Source organism: Cyprinus carpio, chromosome A1 (genome assembly GCF_018340385.1).
Source record: "Cyprinus carpio isolate SPL01 chromosome A1, ASM1834038v1, whole genome shotgun sequence".
Classification (NCBI taxonomy): domain Eukaryota; kingdom Metazoa; phylum Chordata; class Actinopteri; order Cypriniformes; family Cyprinidae; genus Cyprinus; species Cyprinus carpio.
In genome coordinates this window covers 685,133-700,282 of record NC_056572.1, presented here as the reverse complement: position 1 = coordinate 700,282, position 15,150 = coordinate 685,133, and the positions used below count along the sequence as shown (strand labels likewise).

General features: G+C 41.5%; 1 protein-coding gene across 2 annotated transcripts in view; it reads right to left on the bottom strand.

The window, feature by feature from the left end:
• LOC109079326 (serine protease 12) overlaps positions 1–15,150 on the bottom strand; it is a 32,720-nt gene that overhangs the window by 3,056 nt on the left and 14,514 nt on the right. For both annotated transcript variants that reach the window (XR_006162653.1, XM_042776859.1), the window contains exons 9-12: positions 13,470–13,672; positions 12,369–12,447; positions 12,133–12,255; positions 643–941 (exon numbers count right to left, since the gene is read on the bottom strand). Coding sequence is in view for 1 of the 2 variants with exons in the window: in XM_042776859.1 (XP_042632793.1) it covers positions 643–941; positions 12,133–12,255; positions 12,369–12,447; positions 13,470–13,672 (704 nt within the window). In the remaining variant the exon portion in view is untranslated. The remainder of the gene's footprint in view (positions 1–642; positions 942–12,132; positions 12,256–12,368; positions 12,448–13,469; positions 13,673–15,150) is intronic.

Genomic DNA, 15,150 nt, shown 5'->3' with positions numbered 1-15,150 from the left:
TAATGTAAATTATTTCTGTAATTAGCACTCTTTTTAAAATTATGCTGAAGTGCACTTCGTTTTCGTGAATAAGGGCACTTCCCACTGAATTGTTTTTCTTTATACTTCTGCTTTTGTACTACTTTGGTTTACTTTTGAAATTCAGTACTGCTGAAACTGATCGTGCTTTTCCTCATTTGTACATCTTTTGGGTAAAAGCATCTGTTAAATAATTAAACTGAAAATATCATCACACCATTTTACGAAAAGCTTTAACTGACATGTCCTGTTTGCCTGTCTGTGGGTGAGAGTGACGCAGTGAGAGAGTGATTGTTTCAGACAGAACACAGAATGAAGGTTCTGATATCTTACAGTGTGTGATTATCACTGTCAGTTCTGCTTTCACACTGTCTGATCACATCTTGTGTCTGTCAGCCTGCGCTATTCAGTGGAGCCAAAAACACCTCTAATTTACACACACCACTTTAGTTCTTGTTTTAAATATGCTTAAAGCATCCTTCATTTCAAGAATGACTGGCAGTCTTAAATAGTAAACGATCTTAAAGAGTTATCTCCGAATCAGGTCTGCATCCATTTCTTTAGTTTTAAAGAAGTATGTATGGAGAGTGTATGAATGTGTGTGTGTTTCATGGCATCTCCAACCTGTGTCTCCCCAGCCTGTGATGTAGCAGTTGGCAATGCCCTTTGGCACTTTTTCCCTCCGCATTGGCAGGCAGGCGGGCAGCACGGAGCGGCTCAGCGTGACGCAGTGGCCTGGGACCCCCCGGTGAGCTCTGTGGCCAGACACACGCACCAGTGCCAGGTCGTAGTCATTGCTGTCAGAGCGGTAGCGCGGGTGAAGGACGATCTTCTCCACGCCATACTCGTCCTCATACTCCTCAGGAACCAAAGAGTGATAATCACCCACACGAACCTTATACAGCCCAGTACTGTTACCGTACCTAAGAAAGAGCACATACCAGACCCATAACTAAACCTCAGACTAGTAACTGTCCGATTTATTGGAAAGACCTCACTAACTGCCCAATAACCATGACTAGTTTTTAACAAATGGTGATTAACAGAACTGTTTTTATGCACAATATATTGTTGCCAACTGATATTATGAGACTATTTTTAATTAAGGTGGATACTGGATATATACTAAAAAGGTCACAAGATTTAAAAAAAACAAAAAAAACAAAGTTAATACTGTTATTCAGCAAGGATGCATTAAATTGATCAAAAGTGACAAGCCTTTATAATTTTCTATTTCAAATGAATGCATTTTCATTTAAACGTTCTATTCAACGACTCTTAAGAAAATGTATTACAGTTTCTACACAAAATATTAACCAGAAGAAACCTTTCTTTAGCACCAGATTAGTATATTTGAATAATTTCTAATGTATCATGTGACACTAAAGACTAAAAGAATATTGGTGCTGAAAACAGCTATATATATATAATATATATTATTTTTTTTTTTTTTTTTGCAGCATTTGTTTGTTTAAATAAATGCAGCTTTGCTGAGCATTTAAAACTCGTAAAACATTTAAACATCTTGCTGACCCCAAACTTTTGAACTGTAGTGTATATCAGACAATAATAGATATTTGTGCAAGCTTATTCACTTTTTTTACATCTAAATTACCTTTGCCATCATCTAACACTCACTTCAAGTTAAAAACACTAATAACACTGTTTAATGTGTTTTTCCAATCTTAAAATTAATATCTGCTTGTGATGCCAAAATTTTCTTGCATGACTGATTTTGGTGTTAAATTATTCATTTATTTGGACAAAATAGCATAGGCCATTAACACTGCTATAAAGCCCAAATAAAGCAATAAAATAAAAGAGAGAGAGGGGCATACAAACAGAACACATTCAGCAAGACTGAATGCAACTGAACCGAACACATAAGGGACACAGCACAGCAGTGTAACACATTATCAGAGGACGATTTACGACTTCTTGATGTGCCACTCACAAACGCCCTCACATGACAAATCAGGTCCCTTCCTCAGGAAGTTCATGTCAACCGATCTTATGGACCCGAAGCCAAACCATGTGCACTCAAACACACAAACACACGCTTACAAAACTACACTCACAATCAGTTTTATTATTCCATAAACCCAACACCATGACATCACACCCACAAAGGTCTTCGCATGAAAGGGAAAGTCTCCAGTGCTTGTCCGTCTTTAAAACTGTAAGCTTTCTTTACTGGTGAGACTGACATAACTCTTCAAAGAAAGTTTTCAAACTACGTAGGTTCTGAGGAACCCAAAGGGGCTACAAGGTGACCAATGGAAACATTAAAAAGAAATATACATAAAAAATTTATGTATACATAAAAATGTTATATATCATTATATAGTAAATTACATAATATATATTTAAATATATAAATAAATAAATTTATATTTAAAAAATATTAATATTAATATTAATATAAATAATATAAATGAAATAAAATATAAGAAAAACATGTGATTATTCCCATTTGAATTTGATTGACAGCCACAGTTTTATTTTCCTCATTATTTTTCTTATTTTCCTTTTTATACATATAACAGTATTCTAATGATGTGTACAATGTCTGCTAATTTAATAGTACATAAATATTTTCTAAATATTTTGAATAATAATAATAATAATAATAATTATATATATATATATATATATATATATATATATATATATATATATATATATATATATATATATATATATATATATATATATATATATATAATATACTTTTTATTTATTTTTTCATATGTTTCTTTTTAACCATGAAAATATGCACAAATATACTGTAGATGACAATATTTTAATAAGGGGGTCCCTTGTAATAGGATTCTTATATTTGGGGGTATTTTTATTTTCATAGAATACTATATATACTGTGAGCGTGTGTGTGTGCGCCCTCCTGTCTGCTTGTTAGTGATTGAAACCATTGCTGTGTAACATAACGGAAATATGTATGTGGTGCCAGAGAGAGAGACCGCAGTGTCCCGTTACACAGTCAGGTCTTTTCTGGAAAAAGGATCTGCCCTGTCCGGAATGACACTCTTGGTCTGCCAGAAGGATCAGCAGCACATTCCCAAAGCCTTGTTCTGGAAAGGGCAGTTCTGAGCATGACACTGTATATATGACACTTCTAAGACTCCCAATCAGCTTTAATCCTTACTGTAGTACTGATCTCAATGAGGTTATTAAAAGGTTATTCCGTCTGAGACACGGCCAAGCAGGCAGTTCTCTGACATGCTGCACTTGAACCCAGCTTTGAATCTGGATCATCTTCCAATAACTACCACCACCCATTCTCCTATAGTTTGCAGTTACCTCTCCACCGTCCTATGACCAGTAGTCTATGGTAAAATGTATTTTATTTTGGTAATGATAATGAATCAGTTATTAATGACTTACAGTGATGGGTTTTTTTGAAGAAAAAAATACAGTAAAAACACAACAATATTGCTTAATATTGTTACTATTTAAAATAACGGTTTTGTATTTTAAAATGTAATATATTCCTGTGATGCAAAGCTGATTTTTCAGCATCATTACTCCAGTCTTCAGTGTCACATGAAATTTCAGAAATCATTCTAATATGCTGATTTGCTGCTCAAGAAACATTTCTCATTATTATAATGTTGAATCAATGTTATTATAAAGTTGAAAACAACGGCATTTATTTGAAATAAAAATCTTTTGTAACATTATAAATGTCTTTACTTTTAATCCTTTTAATGGATCCTTGCTAAAGTATTATTTTCTATTTTAAAAATCTTAGTGACCCCAAACTAAAGTCTGGTGACCTGCGATTTCCATCTGATGTAACCTATAAAATGTATTGGTATAAATTTATGTATTTAGGTTTATACAGCAATGTTAAATAACATTTCTGACCATTTCTTTCCTTTTTTTTCCTTTTAAAGTTTGTAGTTCAACTAATGACTATTTTAGGCCTGGAAATCACAATTTTAAATGTTAAACTTCTAACAGCATTACTAAATTATTCGTTTTTTTTTGTTTAAAAAAAAAGATTAACTTTAAATGGGCATTTTTAATCTGACATCAAATGGAATTTGAATGTAGAAATAGTAAAAATGAGCTTTCACAATGAAATATCCAATTTAAGCTGATCCGAAAAAAAAAATCTCTATAACCGGCCGATAACTGATAAAGTAGTTCAGTACTCTATGAATCGGTATTTGCTCACTAGTCAAGCTGGACCTGTTGACAGCTCTCAAACTCCTCAGTTGAACATTACAGAAGTTCTGTCATTAGCGTATTGCTTTCCAAATCCTTTAATACCCTGCCACTTGTAACCCCAGAGTTTACTTAATGTTGTACAACAACTGTGCACACAGCATAAAAATAGTTTAGCGCTAATGTGTATGTGTGTATGTGTGTGTTTGTACATGCTATTTATGCACAAATGTCATGTAACTCTCTGTAAACTCAGAGACTAACTTTAGTCCTCTTGAGCTAAATGATCTCAAATGATTTAAAACAACTGTTATGATGTTCTGCATGCTATTAATTGCATTCTTGAAAAAAGTGAGTGTATGTGTCTGAGGAATAAGAGGGAGGGGGCCACAAAGCTTTTAGGATTTATAGCTATGTGCGTGTGTGTGTGTGTGTGTGAGGGAGAGCATGTAACGAGAGGAAACTTTAGCAGTAGTCTGATGTCATGGATCATATTTTGAAGGCTCAGTGCTTGGACTGGTTGATAAAAACAGATTCAGTCTTACTTAAAGCGCTCGCACTGCCAAAGTCTCTACTGAGACCCTATTTTTTAAATGAAACCCTAAATGGTTTAGGAAACTGCCACTAACGTACATTTTTCACAGTAATGTGGAAGTGCAGCACAGGTCTGGACTGAACTGAAGACAGATCATTTACCAGACTGGTACTTATGGGAAGCAGGAAGTGTTTGTGTGGACATGTTTTTATTGCTTTTCCTTTGGCCTACTATTATTATTCTTCTTCCCTAATGTGAACAGCTATAACATTTTATCCCTCTGGTGAAAACTCATCAAACGATGCATGAAGGGTCTGTGGCTAATTGCATGTAGTGTAATTTTGGGATGGATGGGATGTATCATTGCCTAGCAACAGGCGCTCAAGTTTACAATATTCAAAACATCAGCCCTGCAGCCCTGTTTGAGCTTGAGACTTAAGATTTCTCTTGAGAGTTTCTCCTTATCCATAATATCTGACAATATACAGATATAGACAGTTAAATGTGGGTTATCTTTTCTTCAAATACTTTAAGCAAATGATTCAGTTTGCCCAGAGTGCTCCAAAATCCAGAAGAAGAATGCAGAAGAAAGGCCACATTTGTGCAGTTTTTAAGGAAAAGAGAGATGTTTGCAGACTTTGACTCTATTGGAATAAAAAAATATTCAGGATAGCAGTGGTAAAAATGACATAGATGAAGTCAATCACACAAATGACTTCATTTAGCTGCCCTGACGTTGTTCCAAACTTATGAGCTCTGTTGAACATAAAAGAAGATATTTTGAAGAAGGTGGATAGCCAAACAGCTGATGGTCCCCACTGACTTTCATTGTAGGGGAAAAATACTGTGGAAGTCAATGGGGACCAGAGACTGTTTGAAATTCATACAAGTCTGGAACAACTTGAGGGTGAGTAAATGATGACAGAATTTTAATTTTGTTTGGGTAAACTATCCCTTTAACTTTTACATTTTATTTAAATTGTAACTAAATTGTAATACATTTTAACATATTGAGAGACAAAATGAAACATTTAGATGAAATTTAGTTTTTACTGTAACTCAAGCTGTTTGAGATTTTCTTAATATAATAAATTATACATGGCATATTGTAAAAATTACCTTGTAGAATTGGTGGAGCCCCTGCAGTACTGAGTTAAAAAGAGTTAACTGATGAATTGTTCAACAGAGTGTCATCAGAGGAATTTTACAGTGATTCTTTTTAAAGAAAATTCCCTTTCATAGGTCACTTCGATGCTGCGGTGACGTCACCGTATGGGAACACCTTCGGTGTGACGAATGTCTGAAGCCCTATACCATCTCGCCAATCCTATTGGCCAAATAGCGCTTGGCACCGCCCTACGCATGCGTACGCATCGTATACCCGGGCGCCGCGCGCTATTTTCGCTCAGATTTCATTTCCTTCAGGAAAGAGAATCATCTGTGCCCTGGAATCATCTCGCGTTCATAGCGGTTTTCTCGAGCAGTGTTAACTCCTCTTCGCGGACGCGATGAGCTTTCGAAAGTGCAAGGAACCGTGTACCAGGTTCATCACTAAGGGAGACACTCACGAAAGGTGCGTAGTCTGTTTGGGATTACATCACGCGCAGTCTGCGCTTAGTGGCCTTTCCTCTTGTCCCCACTGTGATGGCCTGCGACTTAAAGTACTGCGCTCGAGGGTAGAAGTGTTTTCCAAGGTCGCCCCCCCCCGCGTCTAACCCCCGCCGTGTCGCTTCTGCGGCTGCCGAGGCACCGCACGAGGCGATGGCTTGGGGAGACATGTGCGACCTCACTTACGACGACAGCGCGGCGCTGGAGTTTCTCCACATCGCTCGCCTCTCTCCCCTACCCGAGTGCAGGATGCCACCTTCGTCGAACCCGTTGTGTTCTCGGACGGGGGTTTACAGCCCACCCCGGAGGCATACGATGCTATCTCCTTCGGTTGTGGGCAGTTCGACGACGACGTCTTATCCCACCGCGGCCTCGGAGTCTGAGGACTTCGTGGCAGATACGGACAGCCCTCTCCCTCCTAGCGGACAGGAGAAGCGCGTTTCCCCCCCTCCTACAGCGAGCTGTTGGATGTGGTCTCTCGTGCGGTGGGGTAAGCTGGGACTGGATTGGGAGGTTGAGAAGGCCGAGGCCCAACCTTCATCTAAGCTGGACGACCGTTTTTTTTAACTAGTCGTGCTCCTGCGCAGCCCCGTAGGCCCCTGCCTTTTTTTCCCGGACCTCCACTAGGAGGTTTCGAGGTCCTGGAAGCAGCCCTACTCGGCGCGCATCACGAACGCTGCGGCTGCGGATTTCGCCACCATTTCTGATATGGCGAACCGTGGCTATACAGCGATGCCTCCGGTTGAAGAGACTCTCGCCGAACATCTGGCGCCTAATTCGGCCACGGCATGGAAGTCTCGCCCCCCCCTTCCTTCGAAGGCGTGTCGAGTCACGTCTAGCCTCGTCGGGAAATCTTACATGGCTGCTGGCCAGGCGGCCGCATCGCTCCACTCTATGGCGGTCCTCCAGGCCTACCAAACGGAGCTTTTAAAGGATCTCGACGAGGGGGAGGGCATCACACCCGAGGCTGTGAAAGAGCTGCGTCGAGCAACGGATTTGGCGCTACGCGCTACCAAACATACTGCTCGGGCAGTGGGCCGTTCCATGGCTGGTTTGATTACGGTTGAGCGCCACCTTTGGCTGAATCTCACCGATATCAAAGAAAAGGGATAAATCTTTTCTCATGGACGCGCCCATTTCTAAGGACGGTTTGTTTGGAGAGGCAGTTACGTCGGCTGGTGGATAAATTTAGGGCAGCGAAACAGCAATCAGCCGCTTTCCGCCAGCTGATTCCACGCAGACCCAGAGAGACTGAACGGCGGCAGGCGCCCGCGCGGTCTCGTTCAACCTCTTCAAACCGCCAACGGGCTGCCTCACGGGAAGAGCCTTCACCTATGGCGCCCCCTCGTAAGGACTGGGGTCCTAAGGCTTTTCCACCAGCTCGCCAGCGACAGCGGAAAAGATTAGACCTGAGTTCGACGGCTAATGCCTCTCGCTCTCGGGCTCCTAATAGCAGCTCCTGATATTCTCGCTGCTTGCCAGGGACTGTTCCCTCCGCTAGAGAGCGCTGTTGGACCGTTTTCGCGCATCCAACCCTCTCACTGCAGTCCCCACGCTCTAACATTGACTGTCTCGCCGCAAAAGGCGCTTCGAGCAGCATTGGATCGAGCAACCATGTCAGGCGTTTCCTCAGACACTCTGCGCGATTCAGCCTTCAGAATCCGAGGAACGCTACAAGGGTCTGGCAAAGATGGCCCGTTTATGACGGCTCATACAGCCGCCGCTTTTTCGCTAGCGGCAGAGCCCGATGTTCATCTTGTTGGATTAACTCCTGCCGTAGACACGCTTCAGGATTATACACAACGAGATGCAACGGATTTGACGCACGCGCTTCCCCGGCTTACGGACGCCGCGAGCTTTCCGTATTCGGGCATGTTAACGCGTATGAAAACGCTGAAAAAGGCAGAAACCTTGAAACCACTGACGCTATTTCGGGCCGCGTGGGAACGCTTGCCCGGCATTTCGCAATGTGTGTTACGCACGATTCGTCTCGGATACACCATTCAGTTTCGAAAAGGCCCGCCTCCTTTCCACGGAATTCTTCCCACGGTTGTGAAACCAGAGGAAGTCGCGGTGCTGCAGCAAGAAATGACAGCTCTGCTGAGGAAAGGGGCTATAGAAGAAGTACACCCCCCTCTCAGATGGAGTCAGGTTTTTTACAGCCGCTATTTTGTTGTACCCAAAAAAGGGGGGCGGTTTGCGACCCATATTGGATCTACGCCGTTTGAATCTTGCACTCAGGACGAGCAAATTCAAGATGTTAACGGTAAAGTCCATTTTGTCTCAGATTCAACCAAACACTTGGTTTGTCACGATCGATCTGAAGGATGCATATTTTCATATTCAGATCATCAAGAGACACAGGAAGTTCCTCAGATTCGCTTTAGAGGGCAAAGCGTATCAATACCGTGTTCTTCCCGTTCGGCTTAGCCCTGGCTCCCCGAACTTTTTCAAAATGCATGGACGCAGCTCTGGCCCCGTTGCGGCTCCAGGGCGTTCGTTGTGTTGAATTACTTGGACGATTGGCTGGTGCTAGCTCAATCACAGACTCAAGCACTCTCTCACCGAGATTTAGTGCTGAATCATTTAAGCAGCCTGGGCTTATGCACGAATTTCCAGAAGAGTGCTTTAATCCCCTCTCAACGGATAACCTTTCTGGGAATAGATTTTGGACTCTCGCGCGATGACAGCCAGACTATCTCTCCCGCGCGTTCAGTCTCTCACGTCATGCGTGCGTCACTTCAAAGTAGGCCGCACAGTGACGGTGAGTTTGTGTCTCAGGCTGTTAGGTCTGATGGCAGCGGCATCCCCTGTAATTCGTCTGGGCTTACTTCACATGCACCCTTTTCAGTGGTGGACGAAAAGTCAGAACATTTCACCCCGTTGTTTTCCGCATCGTACGATTTCGGTGACACGGAGGTGTGTTATGTCAATAAAACAGTGGATGTCAACCGAGTTCCTTCTAGCCGGAGTTCAGCTGGGGATTTGTGCTTCCCGAGAGACTGTCACGACGGACGCGTCTTTGACCGGTTTGGGGAGCTGTTTGTCAAGGGCGCCCAGCTCATGGAGTGTGGACAGCGACACAACGCGGTTGGCACATAAACAGGTTGGAACTACTGGCAGGTTTTTCTAGCTCTCCAGTACTTCTCAAATCTGCTGACCGGCCGTCATGTACTACTCAGGTCAGACAACATGGCGGTTGTGTCATACCTGAATCATCAAGGAGGGTTACGCTCTCGCCCCCTGTGAAGGCTGGCGAGGAGTATTCTTCTTTGGTCTCGGAACAGATTTCTATCGATCCGAGCAGTTCATGTCCCCAGACGTTTGAACGTCGGAGCGGATCTGCTATCCAGACAGACTCTGGAGCAGGGGGAATGGAGATTACACCCACAGACGGTGAGCCTTTTATGGCGGATATTCGGAGAGGCGAGAGTGGACTTATTCGCGTCGAGCACGACTACGCATTGCCCACTGTGGTTCTCCCTATGCCCTCCATCGCCCCTAGGCTTGGATGCGTTAGCTCACGATTGGCCCAGGACCAGCTTGTATGCTTTTCCTCCAATTCGTTTAATTCCAGCGGTGTTGTCCAGGATACGGCTGGACAGAGTGGAGCAGCTGCTGCTGGTGGCTCCGTGGTGGCCCACACAGCCGTGGTTTGCGGAACTGGTCAGTCTAATAGTGGGCTCTCCATGGGAGATTCCCCTCAGACAGGACATACTATCGCAAGCACGATGGATGATTTGGCACCCGAGGCAAGATCTGTGGAAGCTGTGGGCGTGGCCTCTGAGCGGAGTGAGTTAATATGTCCCGGTCTTTCTGCGGAAACCTCCGAGACTATTATGAATTCCAGAGCAGCATCTACGAGACGCTTATATGCTTTCAAATGGAAGCTGTTTACGACCTGGTGTGGTTTTCGTAGTATAGACCCAGTTTACTGCCCAGTGGCTTCAGTACTGGAGTTCCTTCAAGACCGTTTCTCTGATGGAGTAACGCCAGCAACTTTGAAAGTTTATGTGGCAGCCATTTCAGCTAACCACGTATATATGGATGGTGCTTCAGTGGGCCGTCATCCGCTGGTCTCTCTCGCTTTTTACAAGGTGCGCGACGGCTGAGGCCTTTCCGCCCTGCGCGAGTTCCCTCATGGGATTTATCTATTGTAATGCAAGGTCTATCAGGACATCCGTTTGAGCCCTTGGAAACCGTACCGGATAAAATCCTGACCTTGAAGACAGTTCTTCTTATGGCTTTATCCTCCCTCAAGAGAGTTGGGGATTTACAGGCTCTTGCTGTTTCGCCCGTCGTGCATGGATATTGCACCAGGCTTTGTGAAGGTATTGCTGCGACCGAGGCCTAATTATGTCCCTAAAGTCGCTTCGAACCCCTTTCATTTTCAGCAGACGGTCCTGGAGGCTTTACCCCCTGCTGGGACAGGATCAGAAGATCTAAGTCTTTGCCCTGTCAGAGCGCTTAAGACTTATGTCGATCGATCAGCCTCATGGCGTGAGTCCGACCAGCTGTTTGTCTGTTTTGGACACAAGAATAGAGGCCATGCTGTCACAAAGCAACGCATGTCCCATTGGTTGGTGGAGGCAATATCTTTAGCCTATGAGGCGCGTGGTCTCGCCTCGCCTCTAGGAGTCAAAGCTCATTCCACTAGAGCAGTCGCTTCCTCTCAGGCGGCCCTCAGTGGATCTTCTATGTCTGATATCTGTGCTGCGGCAGGATGGTCCTCACCGAGCACTTTTATCAAGTTTTACAGTTGGATGTAAGGACGGCTCCTGGCTCCCGGGTTCTCTCCGCTTGAGCAGATGCTTCCTTGGATCCCAGCTATCAGGTACGTCAGGCGTTATGGTATAGGCTTCAGACATTCGTCACACCGAAGGTGTTCCCATACAGTGACGTCACCGCAGCATCTCGTTCCCTATTCAGGGAACTGTGGTTACATACGTAACCGAGATGTTTCTTCTACTTCATTGCAACAGCTTCCTACACAATCTGGAGTCTGCTTTGTTCCTCGCGCTTATATTTTGTATTATTGTATTATCGCTTTTGACATTTTATTTGAAACATAGTAAACAGGATATTAATGTTTGGGAATTAGCTTTCAGAAAGAATAAAATATTTTGTGATGTTTATTACATAATTATGTTATTTTGCTTCAAGTATATTTATTTATACTTTGTTTTAAGGATGCTTAGTTTACTAAAATGTATTAATTCATTGTATTATATTAATAATATTATTTATTTATTTATTAAAAATAATTTAAAAAAATCAGATTTGTTTTTTTTTTTTTTGCAATGTAACATATTATGTCAAGGGAAATGTGCAACAACCAGTGCTGTACAGCTGACAGCGTGTTTTATTACAACCTGATCTTTTAACAGAAAGGTGATTCCTTATATACAGTATCTGTACTGAATAGAAAAAAATATTGTTAGCTTGCTCTGCCTCTGAATTTGAATTATGAATTAACTATGTTTGTTTTGCAGCTGGAATGATTAAGAGTGTTTATTTGCAAGTCACAAATAATGATTACATAACTAGAGGAAGTGTGGGAAGAAGCTCTATTGTTTAAAATGGGCAATTAGAATTATGTTTTGTTTGTATTTCAGGCTATTTTGTGTTATCTAGCTGTGTGAGTCACAGTGGAAAACTGGAAACGCAACAAAGAAGTGTGTGTATATGTTTGTGTGTGTGGGTAGGTGGGTGGACTTTATTTATGCCTTGCAAATGTGAAAGAGAATGAAGATGTACCTGTCCATATTTATGTTTGTGTGTACCTCTTAAAGCAGTGAGCGGCGGTCAGAATCCAGCAGCTGCTGATCAAAGTGGCTCCACACACCAAGCGCCCATCTGCCTGAGACCCTCGCAAGCGCACAGCTGCCTGCCACGGCCAGCCCCCACTACGCACACACAAACACATTCATGTTCTCATTCCAACCACATATACAATTATTCTGAAGTGTTGTTTGTTATGTCAAAAATGTTTGGTTACATTTTGACCCTCTCTGCTTACCGTAGCGAGTTCTCCCCGCCTATTATTCTCTTCTGACGTGTATGAGAGGGTCTTAGACCACACATGGAGCCCACTGCCTCTGCAACATAATACAAACACATGTTTCTGTAATCCATTCATGAGTGAATCTCACGAAATCTGTTAGGAACACCTGCCTTGGTCTTATTTCACAGACAATCAAAAGAAATGAATAAAAATATATATTTTATGAAGCCTAGGAATCTCCTTCTTATTACTGTAATGTATTTATATTAGGGCTGTCATGGTAGATTAAATTATTTGTAATCTAATTAATTACATGATGTGGCGTCTAACATCATCTATAAAGCATGCATACTCTCACGTTTCAGAGTGTGTGTGTATGCTAAAATCCATGTCATTGCTCAGATTTATTAAAACGGTCTTTGCCTTGGAAAAGTGCAGACGTACACACTTTTTGGAGAGTATTGCAGTTAATTGGAAATCTAAGCATTTCTAGCCTTTCTCAAGTAAAGAATTTGGATGTCGACTGGTGCACTTTTATATGCTAATGACATTAATTAAGAGGCATTTGCAAGGCAGAGATCTGGGAACAATTTCAAGATCATTCATGATTTATAGACTTCACATCTGGAAGAGAGGTATACACAGGTTTTTCGGCATATGTTTTTTTCTCTGAATCACACATACACACATTTGAGAAAAGATGCTTTTAGATCAAATGTAGGATGGTTTCTACACAACACTGTATAAATGAGGCTCTAAGAATGTCTATTTTATAGACCATCAATTACAGTTAAGTCAGTGAATTCAATAATGTTCATTTAATTGCAGTTCTTTTAATGTGCCTTTACGAAACAGATCATCCAATCATTTACTCCCCTTTGTCTTTACAAAACCATATGAATTTCTTTTCTTTAAGACAGGATGTTTACGCTGCTTTTTTTCAGACAGTTAGAGCAAATTCTACTTTTCTGATACTACTAAACTACCCCAGTGTTTTAATCATGTTCAGTGAAAGAAAGAAATACATACAGGTTTGGGTAAATATCCATTTAAACCTTGCCAGTTTCACATAATTTGAATGCTGTAGCTATGAGAGGATGAAGGAGAATGTCCCACCTTTGACCTCAGGAGAATCCTTCTGTAACCCATAGTTACAAATAACACCGGCATCTTCGCTATGGCGACAGTTGTGTGTCCCAAATGGTTGTTTGATGCAGTCAATCAGTGAAAGCTCCCCACCTGTGCACTTTACGTTGTCAGTGTGAATAGGCCCCTCACCTTCTCCGAAATATGCCATTACACGAGCTTTAGCCAGCCCACTGTACAAGAATGACAGTAAAAGATACATTTTGTTACATTTTTGTACGTTTCAAAATTGTTATTAACTAAAACTAAATCTACAATTATTAAAATGTTTCCATTATTTTTTTCAGTAACTGATATAAGGTTAAAATAAACTATAGTTGAAAAACATAACTTAAAATACTTAAATGAAAATTCGACACTGAAATAAAATAAAACAACTATAGTGCAGTGTGTGCATTGACAGCCAGTGGTTCTAATGGGTACTGCAGTACAAATTTAAAATATTGGAGAGTTGCTTCTCCCGTCCACTCCTTCTCACGTCTCACTCCCCTCCTGTTCAAGTGGGTCGGAGATGATAGAGGAGCGAGTTCAGTTAACAACGGAAGGCGACAAGCCTTAAACCAGGAGTTATCAAACTCTATCCTCAAGGGATGGTGTGTCCTGCAGAGTTTAGCTCCAACCCTAATCAAACACACCTGAACCAGCTAATTAAGGTCTTACTAGGCATACTAGTAACTAGGTGAGACATGTTGGAGCTAACCTCTGCAGGACACTGGCCCTCTAGGACTCAGTTTGGTGACCCCTGCCTTAAACTGTAAGTTAATGAATTGATTTTTTTCAGAATCTGCTATCTCTGACATAGTTTGTTTGCTGGCTTCGATGGCTGCAGTACACTGTTTTCCACCAACTGGCAACCTGGGGTTTTGAAATACTATTGGATAAACTGACAGTGGGCGGAATCACACACAAAAAAACAGACATTCTGACACACATTTCAAAGTAGAATAACTGGCTGTTGTTTTTCGGAGAAACAAGTATGTGAACTTTCTAAATTTCATGTTTCCTAAATGTCTTTAAACATATTATGGTATTTTTATGCTTTAGCACAGTCAAAAAAATTTAATACAGTACACCTTTAAATATAAATAAATAGAAATAACTAATAAAATGTACAAAAGCACATTCCAAAATGACTAAAACTAAAATGAAAGTGAAAACTGAAAATAAAAATTGAATTTAAAATAGCACTGCTGTTGTATAAAAGCTTGAGATGTATGACGTTGCGCATAACAGCACCAATTAATTATTAATTGGTTCACCAATCAGAATCCATTTATTAAGCTATGTTTATTTCACTTTCTCAGTCTAAATGTGAATGATATTGGACCTACAAACATATTAAAAAACTAAACAATAAGAGATCTGTGTAGGCTCTGGGTGTATTCACTCAAGAGTAACATATATCAAAACACACACACACACACACAACCCTGGCAAGCACAGAAGTGAGCTCATCAGATATGAGCATCAGTTACAGTGTCATAACCTGACCTCTGACCCCCCTCAGGAGGTGAGTGTGATGGAATGTGATGATCACATTAGTGTGTGTAAATCTGACGCTCTTCTCAATTTTGTAACCCAAGCTCAACGATAACAGATAGGCATGATTCATAACTGAACGTATAAGATCTTAAATCACTTCCAAACAAGA